Source organism: Aythya fuligula, chromosome 29 (assembly GCF_009819795.1).
Source record: "Aythya fuligula isolate bAytFul2 chromosome 29, bAytFul2.pri, whole genome shotgun sequence".
Lineage (NCBI taxonomy): Eukaryota > Metazoa > Chordata > Aves > Anseriformes > Anatidae > Aythya > Aythya fuligula.
The window spans coordinates 837,177-855,058 of record NC_045587.1 but is presented as its reverse complement, the minus strand read 5'-3'; the positions used below and the strand labels follow the sequence as shown (position 1 = coordinate 855,058).

The following is a 17,882-nucleotide window of genomic DNA, read 5'->3' as shown; positions in this document are numbered from 1 at the left end:
AGATGACCTACCAGTAGGGAAGGTTGATTTTTTTGTACAGTTAATGCCTTAAGTACTTAGAAGTAGAGAAATCTGTTTCTTTTTTTTTTTTTTTTTCTTCCCTTCCCCCCCTTCTGTCACTGGCCTCAATGTCTTTCAGCAACTGATCCATTACAAGTATTCCCATGGCAAGCATATTTTAAATGGTTCAAGGTTATTTTATCAGCAAGTTCTCCATTCCTGTCCTGTCAAGTGCATGGATACCTCACCAAATATAACTAGCTTAATCTGTTCCCAAATCCATGTTAATTCAGGTGCCCAGATACAGAAGTGGTGAAAGTAATCGTAAAACCTCAGTAATATACAGCATTTAAACTGAAACTCAACCCGCTTAATATTATTGGCATCTAAATCTCTTCTTGGCACTGACAATTTTTCATTCTTCCATTTTCTCATCTGTTACCTGACAAAACCTGGGGCTCATATTTCTTTGCCCATTCCAGGTTGCATGCAGCGCTGTAAATGTTGTCAGGTCAATATTGAGGAAGGGCTGGGAAAGTCTTGGTGGACCTTGAGGAAGACGTGTTTTCTGATTGTGGAACATAACTGGTTTGAGACTTTCATCATCTTTATGATCCTACTGAGCAGTGGTGCTCTGGTAAGTAAAATACAGAAATACTTGTAGCCCAATGGTGTTAAACATGTACTTGGGAAAACTGTATAGGAAATTCGGTGAAAAAAAAAGCTGTGATGATTCTTACTTGGAAAACAACACAGCTCTGTTGTGTACTGTACAGAAGCCCTTCTTGATGAGTTTGTATTGTTTAATTTAAGAATGTAGACAAAAATCCTGAAAATTTCTAATGGTAGTTTGACTAGAAATGTGATGATTTTGGACAATCAACTTTTATCTGTCTCTCATGTCCACTCTACCAAACAGGGATAATTACGCTTCCCTTTCTTCACTTTCTTGTCTTTGCAGAGCTTCTTGAGTTCCTGATGTTACACAGATGCAAATAATCACTGTGTGTTTGTCCATTTTCACACAGTGGGTTATACAGCAAACAACCACAGCATGCATTACCCACAAGTGGACAGAAGTCCACAACAACTAGTATCCCACAGCAATAGCCGGGCATTTTTTACGTGCATATTTTTCATAATTACTAACAGTGTGATTTCCAAGGAACTTAGCCAGTTTGGATCTACTGAGTGCCAAGTAGCAGATAAAAACCTGTCTGTATGTTACTGGAGTCATACTGGGTGCTGAGCACTTAGAGATAAAGGATTTTACTCAGATCCCTAAAAGGCAGATATGTTCTTGTGTAAACCTAGCTTTGTAGGGTTATTTATTTAGGAGAGGATTTTTTTTCCTTTTTTTCTTTCCTTTTTTTTTTTTTTTTTTTTTTTTTTGGTGGTGCAACTACTATAACAGATAAATTGCACTGTGTAAGAAATGTAATTCCCCTGCTCCTCTCAGTATTGTTTGAATAACCTTCTGGCTTACCACGTTGAACTGTGGAACAACTCTGATGTAATGACAGGGGTACCTGGTTATTTCCCAGGCTTTTGAGGATATTTACATAGAACAGAGGAAAACCATCCGGACCATCCTGGAGTATGCAGACAAGGTCTTCACTTACATTTTCATCCTGGAGATGTTGCTGAAATGGTGCGCCTATGGATTCGTCAAGTTCTTCACTAATGCCTGGTGCTGGCTGGATTTCCTCATTGTGGCTGTATGTATCCTCTCCCCATTATTTCTATTTGGAAAAAAAATGTTAGCTAGGAGAATGCTGGGGTAATGTTTTCTCCTGAGAAATGTCCTAACTGAATCATGTATTTGATGAGCATTCATACCCAGATATCTGTAGGTTTCCAAAGCACAATGGAGGATAAAACCTTTGAGCCCTTTGAGTTTTGCTGGCATTTCCTATGCAACTGTGGATTTCTGCTCTGCAGGTTCTAGTGAGCCTGCAGAAATACACCTGGGTTTTCCAGCCCTTGGCTTTTTTGCTCTTGTGAAACTGTTTTTAAGAGGCCTGCTGGCATGTTGAGCTCCTGACAGGTGCTAGCAGTGGAAGAAATGGTGCAGACATGGTATTCCTAGGTGACACCTCCTTTCTCTAGTCCTTTGCTTGCATTGTTAAGAAAGGGAGGATGCCGAGGCAAAGTCTTGCAAATAGGAACTGAAGTCCTAAGGATTTGGAGAAGGTGGGGGGAATTTTAGGATCCCAAGTGCTTGGATTAAAACAGGTCGTCATATCCAGTTGTGAAGCAGCATCCTAGTGAGTGCCCCAAGATAAATTATAAAGAAAAAAAAAAACTAAAAAATTTCCAAGCCTCTTGTTGGGAGAAAAGGAACATTTTGAATATGATTCACTTATGCCAAGTTGCTGTTCAGCGACATTATCACTCTGGAAATATTTCTGAGTAGGTGGAGGAACTATCCTTGGAATTCAGGGGCAGAAGTGACTCAAGATGTCTACATTTCCTGTGGAAAACTGACTTTATATATATATATATGTATATATTTCTTTAAAAAGTCCTCTCTGATCCCCTTAACACCTTTCCTGCTAACATACATCTTGAAGAAGTAACTCTTCTTTTCTGAAAATATCTCTTTCACTGCCTTAAGATGAAGTACAAATGCTGACATGAAAACTAATGCTAGCTACCACCTATTCCTCTATCTCTTTGAGGACAGTGTTTCAGAAAATGAAATTCTTTGGGGTACTGTATTAAAAAGAAGACCAGCAGCTAAGCAACAAAAGTTTCCTTGTCTTCTAAAGTACCAGCTCAGGTAATAGAAAGACAGGCAATGAACAAGCGCAGCACCAGTGATAAATGTGAGGAACCTGAATTTACAGTACTGTAGGAGAAATTGCTCTCTTGGTATCATAGATGGGAAAGTTGCACAATTTTGTCTGCAGAAAAATCTGAAATGAGAACCAGAGATGCAAAAGCTGTAGAATAAGTTGATGCTAAAATAATGAACCGAGGCTGAATATTGCTCAACAAAGTCTCATCTCTGCATAGTATCCTGTAACTGTTGAACATTTTTTTTTCAAGTTTTCTAATGTGATGTAGATGGGGGTTGAGTGAAGTCACATGATGGCAGCCGTAACTAACGGAGAATAAGCCTTTGCATCATAACAACGCTCTTGAATGTTATTTTTCAGGTTTGATAGCATTGTCAAATAACTCTCCTCCTCTGATTCCCAAAGCTTGCTGGGTGTATTTATGAAGACAAAGTCTTTTTCTGGGTAATAATGAAGGCTTCTGCTTTTCAGTCAATCTGGGATTCCTTTTGTCTGACATCGGTGCCTGCTGTGTCTTCTGTTGGAGTGTCCCGAGAGAATAATACTGAAAAGACCCAATGAAAGCTGAAACAGCCTTTAGACATTTTCCTGCTGTTTTGTTAGGTTCAGACTCAGGAACGAGGCATTATCCTAAAGGGAAGAAGCTCTAAAAGTGAGGATTCAGTGAAGCCTGTGCCTTGTATTATATTTAGGGAATAAAATGCTGCAGTTCCATATGCACGCTGTGTATATGGAACTCGTAGCCTGCACCTCCAAATGCCACGAGTGTTTCAAAATTTGGGATCTGAATCCTGATAGGTTTCAGGATTCCACCAAAATCCTATAGATGTTATGCCTGTACGTAACTGTCCTCCTCAAAGCTGACCGAAACTTTTGCTTCGTGGGCCAGGTTTGAGCTTCTGCCAATTGCTGCTGCTGCTTGTGCAGCCCTGCCTGAGACCGAGGTCTCACCGTTAGTCTGTCCTGCAGGTGATTCCTTGTAAGACTTTCTGTTCTGCTTGTTTCCAGCCTAATTTGCATGTCCTCAAAGTTCTGTGCAACCCCAGTGTTTCAAACAGAGTCCATTCTTTCAAATCTCATCTTTGAAATAGGTAAACTTTAGGGCACCAGGAGCGTACCAGTGTTGCAGTGCCCTTTGTCTCTTCCCTGGCAGGCTCAGTTTGTTTCACAAGGGCTTTGTTGTAAACCTTTGTGTTTTTTTTTTTTTTACTATGCCCCTGGCGTGTTTTTTTTTTTTTTTTCCATCAGTGTAACTTCAAAATCCAAAAAAAAAGGAAACCGCATGGAAAAAAACAAAGAGCCATGTTGCCATATATTGTGGCTTTCATTTTGTGCACTTATTTTGGTGCAAATCTGAAGACAGAAAAAAAGCATTAAGCACATGCACAAGCAGTTAAATAAGGTGATATCTGTGTCCTGCAACCACAAGCAAGTTTTTTAATTCTTCCAAACACCCCTCTCCCAAAGAGACTGAAAACATGTTCCTATGCTGCTGCCTGGGCAGCGTTAGCCATTCTTGGAAAGCTGTGATGGGTAGAGAGCATGTTCTGATGGTGGATGAGGAAATATGTGCTTGGCCCACAGAGGGTAAGAGTCTTTTGCTACCCATAATACCCAAAGATGGTTCTTTAGACCAGACTGTGCAAATGTAGCTTTACATCTGAGTCCCTGGTTTTGTCCCTTTTATATCACGGGAAAAGGATATCGTCACAACTGAGGAAGGAAGTCCAGAACAGAGAACAGAAATTCCTCTGCATATTTATCCATTTGAAATCTGGTCCTGAAATTTTCCCGGAATATATGTGCTTTTATAAAGATCATCCCTGTAATTAATTTCATGTTAGTATTTTATTTTTTTTTAAGGAAAAATAAATAGGAAGTATCCTATTCTGGGAATTAAGATTTAAACAAAACAAAAAGCCCACATCTGTTGTAGGAGGTCTCATGTTTTTCCATTATTTGTTACTGTATATCGATGTCTTTTTTTTTTTTTTCCTTTAAAACAAGGTTGACATATCTGTTCTTATCTGTGTCTGTAACGTGATTCTATCCAAAAATGGAAGATGGTGGGATGCTGGTGAAATGGTGTCTGTAGATACTATTTACATATGGCCAAGTCTTGTGTCATCTAATCCAAAGAATTTTCCATTGGCTCGCGTGGCAATTGGACTACTGCCCTAAATGCACGTGCCAGTTCAAAAAGTAGATGGCCCTGTGCTTTCAAGCTTTTGGTTAATCCTGCAGGGCTCTGGGCTGCCCACGGTCCCAGTGGGCTAAGGATATTTGGTAATTTGCAAGCGTCAAGCCTAAAACTGACTCCAGGCTGCTAAAGAAAACAGGTTGTCTTTGTGGTTACGGCCTTGAAAACTGGTATAAAGAAACCTGGCCCCAGCTTTGTCATAATTTTGGTGTTTGAGCCTGAGCAACCACTAATTGCTGTAGTTTGCCTATCGGTAAGATGTGCTTATCTCACCTAACCATCCCTCAAAGATGCTCACAAATGTCCCTGCAGCTTCAAGCAGGCGGCTGCTCTGGTACAAGCAGAAAACCCACACCCTGCTCTTGGGTTTTAAGGCAAGACGAGCTGGGCTCAGCTGCCCCAGAGGCTGACCCCACACTCTGGGCTCAGTGTTGGTGCTTTCCAGAGGTGTTCTGACCGAAGCAGACTCTCAGGCACGCGTCCTGTCCCCGAAGGCCATTGCCGTGGAGGAAACGCTGCCGCTCAGCACGAGCAAGGTGGCTTGCTGTACGAGTTGAGCGCAGGTGGTGCAGTGTGTGTATTTATCTGTATTCTTTCTCATAGGTACCTTTAAAATTTGTCTGGCTTAATTTAATGGGAGCCGCTGGGATCCTGCAGACAGTAAAGGGCGAGGGTAAGGTTTTTGTCATCCGTTTGGGCTCTTCCTTCCGACAGCCCCCTTCTCCGTCTGTGTGTCTCTGCCTCTCTTTCACTTATCTTTCCCCTATGTTCTTTTCTTATGCCTTTCTCAACCGCATTATTTCCTTCCAGGTCGTTTCAGTCAAGTGAAGTAGGCAGCTGGTGTCATGTCTTCGGTATTTATCTATGGGGGCCGCCCAGGCTGGCAGCCGGGGCTGGGCAATCAGTGCTAGGGGATTTGTTCTAACATTCTGGAAACTTTTTTTTTTTTTTCTTTTTTTTTTTTCTTCTTTTTCTTTTTTTTTTTTTTTCCTTTCTTTCTTTCTTTCTTTTTCTTTTTTTCTATTTTCTGTGTAGGTCTCTTTAGTCAGCCTTGTAGCTAATGCCCTGGGCTACTCGGAACTAGGTGCCATAAAGTCCCTTAGGACACTAAGAGCTTTGAGGCCTTTAAGAGCGTTGTCCCGATTTGAGGGGATGAGGGTAAGATGCCATTAGCAGCTGATCCTTCTGCATGCCCGTGGAGCGGTTTTTTTTAAGCATGCTAGAACTGATCAAACTGGTGGAAAGACAAATTCCCAACAGAACCATGATGCAGCTGCTGACTCGATCACCTTTACTGTCGATGTCCCCTCACCCTGCCCACTGCTGCACACTCCCCTCTTAAGAAAGGGGAGATGCATCCAGCTGCCTCATTACATTAATTACCGGCCCAAGCCACATGCCATTTGTAGAATATGTTAACACTTGGCTGTTCTCATTTAGCCTGGCTTTGACCTCTAGCATCCGAGGGGGCTTCTCAGCTGTAACTCTTCTATCTAGGGAGAATCACCAGGTGCAAAAAAGCAGAATTTGAACCACCTCAGGGTCTCCACCCCCCTCTCGGTGCTGGCCGCTGCTGGAATTCGATCGAAAGAATCTCTGAGGGGGTTTAAAAAAAATCCAATCTGCCTGCACGGGGGTAAAAGGCTGCTTCCTTTCTTGGATAACCCAGGCCTTCAGGAAGGGACCGGTGGAGAGCTCAGCTGTTTGAGGAAAAAAAGAAAAAAAAAAAAAAGGCTTTGGTTTAATTCCTCTTGTTGCACCTTGTTGTTCTCGGTCCAGTCTGGTGGTGACTGGAAGCCTTGTCTGGTAGTGAAGCTTTTCCTTTCCACTCCCTCCCCTTTACCATGCTTTTACGGTCCCCTGTCCTGTCACTGTGACACTAGCAACGAAGCACAAGCAAAGCATTGAACTTAACAAGCTTTCCTCAAATTCTTAGACAGCACCACTGTCTTGGGGATTTGAAATTATTTCAGTGTCTTGTTACTTTGCCACTAATATTCAGTATTTGGGTGCTTTTTTTTTTTTTCCATTTGGGATTGAAATAGTCTCCTAAGAATATGCAAAAAAAATAAAAAAAATAATTGTATGTTATACTGTAAGTAAAGGGTATGTCATATGAATTGGTTTTCCACTTGTTCTTAGAACAATAATTTAGGTCTTTGCTAAATCCCAGTTAGCTCACAACTAGAGATATTACAAGAGATAAGATTATATTACATATAAAAAAGAAATTGCATTTGCAGTTTTACTGCAGGGTTTGACTGGAGTGATTCCCCCTGGATCATTCTGATTTCCTTTGGATTTGCTGTAATGTAATTGAGTGCAAAGTGCAGCATGAAATAGGCCACAAACTAATCAGGAATTCTCAGATTCTGTAGGAAGTGATAGAAGCAAACGATATAATAATAAGTCCAAAGAGGATTGTTGCTTCCCTGATACGTGATTCTTTATTTTGTGTCAGGCTCTGTTAGCTTAATGCTAAACTTTATTATGTAATAGGGTACCAAAGGACGACAATTCTTCCATCGGCACGAAGCTAGAGCTCTTGCTGGCTGTGTGCTGCTCCTTGTCCCCTCCTCAACCCCAGCTTTGTAGCCCTGTTGGGCACCTGAGTCCCTTTTCCTTGATACAAATCTTCCCCAGACCAATAATGCTGGGGCAGCAGGCTGAGTGTGCACCCGGACCAATTTTCTCGAGGTGGAATTGTTTTGCCCCTAGCAGATTATCAGTGCAGCTCTAATTAATTTCGGTGCCACTAAAGCACGTGGTCGTTTTTGCTAGTGTATTGCTACACAGTAGTTTGTGTGAGTGTCAGGAAAAAGGCTAGTGTGATCCTAAAAGAAAAGACCCAGCACTAAGCGTGTAGGTTTGAAAAGCTATTTGAAAGCCATGCTGGAGAGCAGCTGTGATTTATAATACACAGTCAGGAAATTCTTATGCTTAAAGCGGGGGATTTTCACGACAGCAAAATTGATCCAGAATTATGACTGCTAACCAGTGACCCTGTTAGTTACCTAAACCCAATTATTTTTCCTTTATTTTGACTTGAAGACAAGTGTTGCTGCCCTGTACAACCAGAACAATTCTTCTAAGCCAGAGAATAGAGATTTGAAATGCCTTTGCAAAGGAAACAGAAAATGTAGTTCTTTGCTTTTCTCTACTCCATAGTAATCTGCATTTTAAAGAGCTTGCTCTGCTCTTAAATTATTCAGGAAGTTTGACAGTAATGCTATGAAACATGCATGCATTTTTGTCAATTGCCAATGTACAGTCTGCACACAAAAGCCATGTTCCTTCGCTCGAATCTTTTTTAAATGCTGTATAAATTTAACATCCTGTATAAGTGACCATATTTCAAGAGGCTATAACACTTTTTTTGCTTGTTGTGACGAGCTGGAATAGACCAGCATGCCGATAGCTGAAGGATTTTAGAACAAAAAGGCGTGCTGCTGTTGTGTCAGTGTGTAGCAGCGAAGCATCCTACTTGGGTGAAGGAGGAATGTAAGCAAAGGCGTTGTTATGTACAGAGCCTGTCTGCAGGGCCTGCCTCAAATCTTTGCCTTCAGAACTCCCTGTGGACACAGCGATGAGTTCAGGATGTCATTTACTAATTGCAGTGCTGCTCATTGTCTAGATTACTGTTTTCTTTCAGTTTTCCTTCATGCTTACTAGGATGGAGGATGGGCGCTTGCTGCAGAGCTTAGCACGTTTGTGGCGACTGCATCCAGCAAACAGATCTTGTACAAGGAGAGGGGACACCTGGCCGTGGCCAGGAGAAGTGGCAGGGCCAGCAGTGGCTCAGGTGCTGCTGTCTGAGGGCTCCTGGATCACACCGTGTCGAGAAGTCTTTTCAAAGCTGAGGTGCAGGGGTAAAAACAGTTTAGCTGCCGTTCATCTATTAAAGGAATCTAAATTAGGAGACCATCATCAAAGATTTAATATCCTGCTGACCTAACTCTATTAAAAGTCTGGTAGCTTAAATTTTGTCATGTGTTGGCCAGGGATGCTTAGGGACATGGTGCTCCCAAACCGTGGGCACTAAAATTAGGAGATGGTGGAAGACACAAGCTCTGACCAAATCCATTCCCACTCCCTGCCGTGTTTGCTGCAGTTTGGAGGAAGGAACATGGCTTTTCTGTCTTCTTGAGCCTGCATAGCTGCATGCTCAGCTGTCTGCCTGAGACAACATGATTGGCCTTGCTTAGTCACCAATATGATCTTGATGTTTACAGCAACTCACTGCTTAGTCCTAACAAAGCAATTCGGGGCTTGGTCCCGTTCCCATCGAAGTCAGCCTCTCGCAGTTTGCTGGTGACCTCGGTGGGAGCAGGAGGCAGGCGCCGAAGTGATAACAGCCTTGTTTGAAAGTGGGGAATGGCCGTAAGGGCCACTGGCTGCTAAGACCCATCAAATCCGTGAGCAAAAGCATCCTCAGGCTTGGCTCTGAGAAAATTGTAGTTAGGAGCCTATTTGAGACCGAGAAGAGAGTTTTGAGCCTCACTCAGTAATGCCCCCCTCTCCCTTTTGGCAACTAAAATGATTTAAAATAATTGTTGTTTACCGAAAGAAGTGACAAATCCAAAACCAAACCCAGCAAATCTAATAAGCTGGCCTGTTTTATTTTAAAAACAGAGCTTCAGTAGGTGGCTTTTAAGCTGGATTTTTTACTGCTTGGAATAAGTTCACTGCCAACTTCTGCGTGGAGTAAATGCCACAGATCTGTCAGTGGCCTTACCTCCTATTCCCCTCCCCAAAAAGAGCTGTATTAATGCTTGCTGTCTCCTGCCTTGTGTTTTGTACTGAAACTTTTTCCCACCCCTTCCAACACAGGTGGTTGTCAATGCCTTGGTTGGCGCTATCCCTTCCATTATGAATGTGTTGTTGGTCTGCCTTATCTTCTGGCTGATTTTCAGCATTATGGGGGTTAACCTGTTTGCCGGGAAATATCATTACTGCTTTAATGAAACATCCGAGGAGCGCTTTGAAATAGATATTGTTAACAACAAGACAGACTGCGAAGCCCTGATGCCGCCCAACTCCACTGAGATTCGATGGAAGAATGTGAAAATTAACTTCGACAACGTCGGGGCAGGATACCTGGCTCTCCTGCAAGTTGTAAGTTTTGCCTTCACTGCCTCCCTAGTAGTGGGAAACCCAAGATTTTTCTGATGTACTCTCTGCATTTGGACTGCTTCCCTCTCTCCATGAAATACAGCATCCCACTAAATAAATCCATCCAGGTTTGGTTCTGGAAGAAAAACCACCATTTTAGCTTTCATCCCTTTGCTGATGTGGGGCTCCCAGCTCCACTCTTTAAAAGAGCAAACCAAATCATCCATGAGCTGACAGTAAACCTGCACATTTAGGTTAAACGAAAAGATAAATATTTAAGTAATATTAAAGTTACTTATAAAGGGAGGTGACAAGGGCCAGGGAATCCCTGACATAGCTGGCACAAAGCAGGCTTGTTCATCTTTATTTCAGGTGATTTCTAAACGAATATGTGTTTTCTTTGCTAGGCCACTTTCAAGGGCTGGATGGACATCATGTATGCAGCAGTAGATTCCAGAAAGGTAAAGTGCATGACCACTCACAAGCTCGCCTTCCTGTAGTTCACACTGCTATTTTGCTAAAAGTCAACAGTAAAAAATGTAGAACTATGCTTATGTAACGTATTTCAAGTTGTGACTTTTCATTTGCTGCTGTAACTGTGGTGAGATAAAAGATGCTCAAGCAAATCCCCAAAAGGGCTGTCCCCTGGTTGCTTTAGAGGCAGGAAAACTCCTGGTGGACTAGAAATACACTGAAAAAATGAATACAATATGTATTTTGTCATCAGAATATATTATGGGGGGAATTAGCCAGGAGATCCTCAATGAACCTTCATCACTTCATCAACAAGTACCCAAGTGACTGAATTTTTGATATTCTCTCTTTTGGAGCTCTTTCTTCAGGCACTTTTCTTGTTCTTACATGCTGGAACCATGCAAATACTTCCTTTTTTCTTCTTTTTATTCTCTTTCCTTGGTCTTGTAAGAAAATATTTCTGAATGGATTTTTCTTGTCCTACACTGGGTGCAAGGCTGGAAGCAAACAGCATGACAACGTTAAGACAGCGTAAAAATGTTTTTCCCTTTTTTGATAAACTGATGGATTTATACTCCCCTCTTCAAAAGAAAGAATGATGCCTTCACTTTGACAGTGCTTGTCATTAAAGTGATCATTTCCCTTGTGATTTACAAATTACTGTATACTGTGTATGCCTCATAAAGGAGCACTGACCTCATCCTGGCTGATGCTGAGCTGTGCTTCTGAGACAGGTGGGAGGTAGAGTGCTGGGGAGAAGAATGGGGACCTCCCTTCAGCACAGAATTACAGTTAAGAAGGTGTAGAAAGTTACAAAAAAGCTGTCTTTAGACAAAAAGGAAACTTCTAAGGAAACAAGAGCTCATTTTGACTATATTTGTGTGATGTCTTTGCAGTGTCATTTATTTCTCTTCTCCCTTGCAGCAAGAAGAGCAACCCAAGTACGAGGACAACATTTACATGTACATATATTTTGTTATCTTCATCATCTTTGGCTCCTTTTTCACCCTGAACTTGTTCATTGGTGTCATCATTGACAACTTCAATCAACAAAAGAAAAAGATAAGTATTTGCTTATTAGCAGGGGAGCTGAGACCCATTTGAGGAATGTTGATAATTCAAGCTGGTGGGGTTTTTCTGCATATTAAGGCCCAGGACCTTGAGCTCCTGGCACAAGCCCCACTGGGACTAGAAGAACAGGCTCAGAGAGTACAAAGTGACCCAAAGCTTTATGTAAAACTCTAGCTAGATTGGAACTTTTCCCTAGAATAAATCCGCATGCATTTCTGTTTGTTTGTTTGTTAATTCTTTATTTGTTTTTCCTTGACTGAAATATATAGACTGGAGGTAAGATATCCTCCTTGCCACTGTTGTTTTCACTCTCTCTAATAGTGCTTTTCTTCTTTGGAAGTCAAGCTAAGGATTTGTGTGTATGGAATACCTGCTAAATGGCCTCCATTTTAGAACAAAAAAAACAACACCTCTGCTACCTCTTTATCACAAATGAGATAGAGAGGATGGGGAAGGATATAGCGCAATAAAGTGGGTTATTCATAGGAAAAAATATTCCGTTTTCTTCAAAAGAAAATCAGTAGATCTTGGGTATTAGTATAAGTTATTTCTGTCTAAAATAGCTGCCACCAACTTCCCATATGGCAGGTATCCTCATGACTTAGTTAGCATGTTATTCCTTCCCTTTCTGGTGCATGAGCTGATTGTAACCAGTTTTCCTTTGCCCCTTTACTTTGGAGGTCAAGATATTTTCATGACAGAAGAACAAAAGAAGTACTATAATGCCATGAAAAAACTGGGCTCAAAGAAACCTCAAAAGCCTATTCCCCGACCTCTGGTGAGTATGTTATAAAGGGAACTGCAGAATAGACTTTCAAAGGAGTTTCAGCTCCAAAAGCAGCCTTTGTTCTAACTCAGGCTGGAGTGCACATCACCATGTTCTTGTCATTATAATCCAGGTATGATCTGAGAAAGGTTAAAATGCTACAGCTGTGGTTGGTGTTAATCAGTTGGCTCACTTGAATCAACAAAACAATCTGAAAATGCTGTGGCTGAGAGGCTATGCAGAGAGAGGGGGTGGCTGCCTGGCATTAGTAAGTAGGGTCCTGGACAGTCAGCCAGCCATGTGGGTTACATTGATTAAGATCTAAGCACGTTTCCCTGCCTTGTGAAAGGCTTTGTGGTGAGTCTCGTAGGTAATGCTATGGATAAGTCATCCTGCTCTTCTTCCTGACTACTGCCAGGATGCAAAATAAGTGATGTGAGTTCATGTACCCTGCAGTCAGAGCCACCACTGCAAGGGGGACCTGGCTGCTTTCTCCAGCTGTCAATGAAATTGCATCACTCTGCCTTTGCTCCCAACAAAGAGTGAGATATGCGCTGGTAGTAGGGTTGTGGTAGTCCATTTTTGATATAAATAGTAGCATTTTCCCTACCTTTCCCATGAACAAATTGATTTGAGGCTAGAGGGTGCCTTGAAAGCCTTAAAGGATTCTGAAAAACTATGTCCTGATGCACGTTGTTACCAAAAGGAAAACAACTTGCTGTCTTAACACTAGATTTTGTGTTCAAACCTGTTTGGATCATTGTCTCTCCCCATTTGCACAGAACCGTATTCAGGGAGCTGTCTTTGACTTTGTAACTCAGCAAGCTTTTGATATAGTCATCATGATGCTCATCTGCCTCAACATGGTGACCATGATGGTGGAGACAGACACACAAAGCAAGCAGATGGAGGACATCCTTTACTGGATCAACCTGGTGTTTGTCATCTTCTTCACCTGTGAGTGTGTGCTGAAGATGTTCGCCTTGCGGCACTATTATTTCACCATCGGGTGGAACATTTTTGACTTCGTGGTTGTGATTCTGTCCATTGTGGGTAAGTGCAATGCAACTTAGAAGGCTGTGAGCGTTAGGCTGTTTTTCCTGGTGTGTGCAGAGTAAGGCACATTTTTGTCATTGAAGAGGATGTATAGGTACCAGGACTTCTGGCTTCTCTTTTTAGCCATGTGAAGAGATGGTGGCAGAGTTTGGCAGCTTAAAGTCCTGACTCATGCACCTTTCTCCCTCTATTCTGGCATTCATTTCCAGTTGTATGGAGTAAAACACTTGACAATTACTCTCCTTGTCTTTAAAAACAGAAATTTTACTCACCTCGTTGGAATGTTATAATGCTTACTAACCACTGAAAATAGCATTGCAGTGCTTCCTACATCAGCATGTGATTTGCACTCTTGTTTTCAGTTCAGTTGAATGTTGAATCAACCAGTTTCCTCCAACAGGTTTTTGTTTTTAGCAGCTAATCTGTAAAACACAGGAAACCTCACAAATACTACAGGGTTGCTTAAAGACCTGGCTGGACGCAGCTGTGCCCAGGCATACTGACAAAACAAAATTGGAACTCAGAGGCTGTCCTGCAGTGTAAAACTTAAATCAAAATTTGGCTGCTGCTCGAAATAACATTAGTCTTATGTGTGTTCAAGCATTTTCAAAACAGAGCCCATAACCTGAATGTGTTGTCTAGAATCCCATGGCAGAGTTAAGCAGCCAGACACCTCTTAAGAAACAGCTCATCCATCCTTACACAGGTGGAATTAATCACTCTGTAGCTGTACCTCTCCTACTCTCCAGGCAGGGGAGCTGTCTGGGGAGCCTGAGCAGCTAGCCAAGACTCAGATGCCTGAAAGTGAGGCCTCATAAACACAGAGCCCTTCTGAAAATCAAGGTGTTTAGTGTTCCCAGTCCCCTGCCTAGGTTCAGAAGAGGAAGCAGACTGCACGTCACTGCATTGTCACTCTTGTCCCTTTCCTTCTTCTTTAGGAATGTTCCTGGCTGAAATCATTGAGAAGTATTTTGTATCACCCACGCTGTTCCGAGTCATCCGACTGGCTCGTATTGGACGTATCCTGCGTTTGATCAAAGGAGCCAAAGGAATCCGCACCTTGCTTTTTGCCTTAATGATGTCTTTGCCCGCCTTGTTCAACATCGGCCTCTTGCTGTTCTTGGTCATGTTCATCTTCTCCATCTTCGGCATGTCAAACTTTGCCTACGTCAAGCATGAGGCTGGCATAGATGATATGTTCAACTTCGAGACCTTTGGCAACAGCATGATCTGCTTGTTCCAGATCACCACATCGGCTGGCTGGGATGGCCTGCTGCTGCCCATCCTAAACCGGCCTCCAGACTGCGATCTAGACAAGGAGCATCCCGGGAGTGGTTTTAAGGGGGATTGTGGGAACCCTTCAGTGGGGATTTTTTTCTTTGTGAGTTACATCATCATCTCCTTCCTGATCGTGGTCAACATGTACATCGCCATCATCCTGGAGAACTTCAGCGTGGCGACAGAGGAGAGTGCGGATCCGCTGAGTGAGGATGACTTTGAAACTTTCTACGAGATTTGGGAGAAGTTCGATCCCGACGCCACGCAGTTCATAGAGTACAGCAAGCTCGCGGACTTTGCTGATGCTTTGGAACATCCTCTCCGGGTCCCCAAACCCAACACCATTGAACTCATTGCCATGGACCTGCCTATGGTAAGTGGAGACAGGATCCACTGTTTAGACATCCTGTTTGCCTTCACCAAACGTGTCCTGGGGGACAGTGGAGAGCTGGATATACTGAGACAACAGATGGAGGAAAGATTTGTGGCATCCAACCCTTCCAAAGTGTCTTATGAGCCCATCACAACTACGCTGCGGCGTAAGCAGGAAGAAGTCTCAGCAGTGGTTATGCAGAGGGCTTACAGGGCTCGTTTAGCCAGACGGGGGTTTGTTAGCCGAAGGCCTGTCCCCACAAAACTGGAAAACGGAGGAACAAACAGGGAGAAAAAAGAAGGCACCCCATCCACAGCATCTCTCCCGTCATATGACAGTGTGACTAAACCTGAGAAGGAGAAACAACAACGGGCAGAGGAAGGAAGACGAGAAAAGGCAAAAAGACAAAAAGATGTCAGGGAATCCAAGTGTTGAGACAAAATAATAGAATTGTACAAATTTAAAAATATTTGCAAGTGAAAAAGATTGTTTACAAACTTCATGAAATATATCAATACAGAACAGCTGTGGAGACACTTACCTGAAGATCTTATACCAAACATAGTCTGCTTACTATGTGACAGCGTTGCATCTAAAGCAGTGACCTACCACCTGTTTAAAGGACCCTTGTAAACAAACATTTAAAAACAAAAAAGGAAAAAAAATGGATTTTCTATTGTTTGGGCAGGTGGATACTGCATGTTCCACATCAGTCAATGCAACTTAGGACAAACAAGCAAAATAAAACACACACACACAGAAACAAAACCCGCTGCTGGGATTCATATATTTTCCAAAGCAGCCAAAAATGGATTTTATTTTCCCATTTTGTTGATTATTATTGAAAGAAAACCCAGAAGTCACGATGTTAAAGGGTTTGTTCATGCAAAATTAGATTTGCATTTAGCTAAGCAGCAAAATCAAAAAAAAAAAGTGAAAATAAGCAAAACAACAAAAAAAGAAACTAACCACCCATTTAGCCCATGCCATTTAATTAATTGTCATAGTTTATTTGATATTTATTATCTGCATTCTACTTTCTACATGGGCTTTACTTGGTTTGGGAGATGGGGTAATCGGGTACCTTCAGCCTGCAACCAGCGCAGGCTGATTTCCCCAAAACTAAAAGTGCTCGTTCAATGCATAGAAACGATTTGCATGATGGCATGCCGTGACCAGGAACCATGCATGAGGAATCATTAAGCCACAAGACACTCAGTAATCTGTCCACAGCAGTGTGTTAAGCCATAAATTCGAGGCACTCCACTGACTACCGTACACTGTATTTGGAGATAAACTTTAACAATAATCATGCCCTTCACCGGTACTTACCCGTTCTTAGCAATCTTTCATAGACCTGCCAGTAGAAAAAAAAAAAAAATGAAACAAGCAGATGAAATACTTGTGTGTGTGTATGTTTAACAGCGTGTCTTTTTTTTCCCATACAGCCGTCTTTTGCACACTGAAATATAACAAAACTAAATGCTGCTCTGGACCTCATCCAAGGGGAGATGTTAAAACCTGAGAATGGCTCGTTATACTCTGTCACTGTAAAACCAAAATCTAGGGCTTAAATACCAGCCAGTAAGTTAATTTGTATCCTGTGATATTTAGCATAATATTAATTATTAGTCAGCCTCCATCCTGCAGCGTAGACACTTTTTTTTTTTTTCCTTCCCCTGTGGAGATAAGTGCTAAAGACCGTAGCATGGCATCTCCATGGGTAGAGATGTGGGGAGCTTGCAGGGAGCTCACCGCACTCAGCTGGCCCACGGCCCTTGGGATCCCCGCTCCAGGCAGCTTTCAGCAGCCCCGACCCCTTCCTCCACTCCTCCGTTGGCTTTTGCAGCACTGCACGGGTTTGGGTTTGTGTTTTTTTTTATGCTTCTGTAGCCATGAGTTGTGGTTTGCTTTTTTTTTTTTTTGGAAGCAAAAGGCATTGCGTGCCCGTGGGCGGTGGGACCAGCACCAGCCCGGGGGTGCCAGGGGGGGCGAGCCGGGCGTCAGGTGCCTTCGCCTCCTTCCCATCTCTTACGCTTTCACGGACTGGCAACTAAAAAGGCCCTGCAGGGTGGGTAGGAATCAGAGCTACCTCTTGCCTAGTCTTCTCGCTGCAGCAGTAAATAGCGCCACAGAAGAGAAGGTCAAACATTTCTGTTTTCCTAGCGATCCCAGCCTCTCCGCCGTCCCCCGGCACGTTTCGCGGTGTCCTCCTGACTAAGCCAGCTCTCAGCCAGTGCTCTGGGCGCTGTTTTTTCTTCAGGGCCAGCACGGGTCTCCCCACAGGGTAAGGTTGGCAGCGCTGCAGCCCAAAAGAGACGCCGGGGTCGGCGCCGCTGCCGACCCCAGCCGGGCATCTCGCGGGCTGCGCCGCACGCGAGCGCGGTGTTGGACCGTGGACCAAAACCAAGGGCGCCCATCCTAGCGGAAAAAAAAAGACACCAGAACCTGTCGATGGCAGGAGGAATCCTGGTTGGCGTAAGCTCACCCCCCCCACCCCATGACGTTTTTCCAGGAGTCGCTCGCAGCGCAGGAAGCCACGCAGCAGACAGCCGTGCCAAGTCAGCCGCTCGCCGCACGCAGGCCAGCCATCGCCGTGCCGGGAGCAGCTCTGCTGCGCCCAGGCACACAGCAAGGAACCTTTTCTATCCTGTCAGCTCTTGCCCCAGTCGCTCCTAGGATATGATGTATAATAACAGAGAAAAAGCATACATATGTACAGGCTCCATTGTAAACAGCACAAGAAAAAAA

At 43.1% G+C, this 17,882-nt stretch overlaps 1 protein-coding gene across 3 annotated transcripts in view; it reads left to right on the top strand.

Moving 5' to 3' along the window:
* The window catches only part of SCN8A (sodium voltage-gated channel alpha subunit 8), a 52,442-nt gene extending 36,663 nt beyond the window's left edge, over window positions 1-15,779 (top strand). For all 3 annotated transcript variants that reach the window (XM_032204760.1, XM_032204762.1, XM_032204761.1), the window contains exons 19-27: window positions 483-637; window positions 1,545-1,718; window positions 6,037-6,159; window positions 9,832-10,116; window positions 10,521-10,574; window positions 11,512-11,649; window positions 12,332-12,436; window positions 13,207-13,477; window positions 14,419-15,779. In XM_032204760.1, the coding sequence (XP_032060651.1) occupies window positions 483-637; window positions 1,545-1,718; window positions 6,037-6,159; window positions 9,832-10,116; window positions 10,521-10,574; window positions 11,512-11,649; window positions 12,332-12,436; window positions 13,207-13,477; window positions 14,419-15,566 (2,453 nt within the window). In that variant the 3' untranslated portion in view covers window positions 15,567-15,779. The remainder of the gene's footprint in view (window positions 1-482; window positions 638-1,544; window positions 1,719-6,036; window positions 6,160-9,831; window positions 10,117-10,520; window positions 10,575-11,511; window positions 11,650-12,331; window positions 12,437-13,206; window positions 13,478-14,418) is intronic.
* The last annotated feature ends 2,103 nt before the right edge of the window (window positions 15,780-17,882 follow it).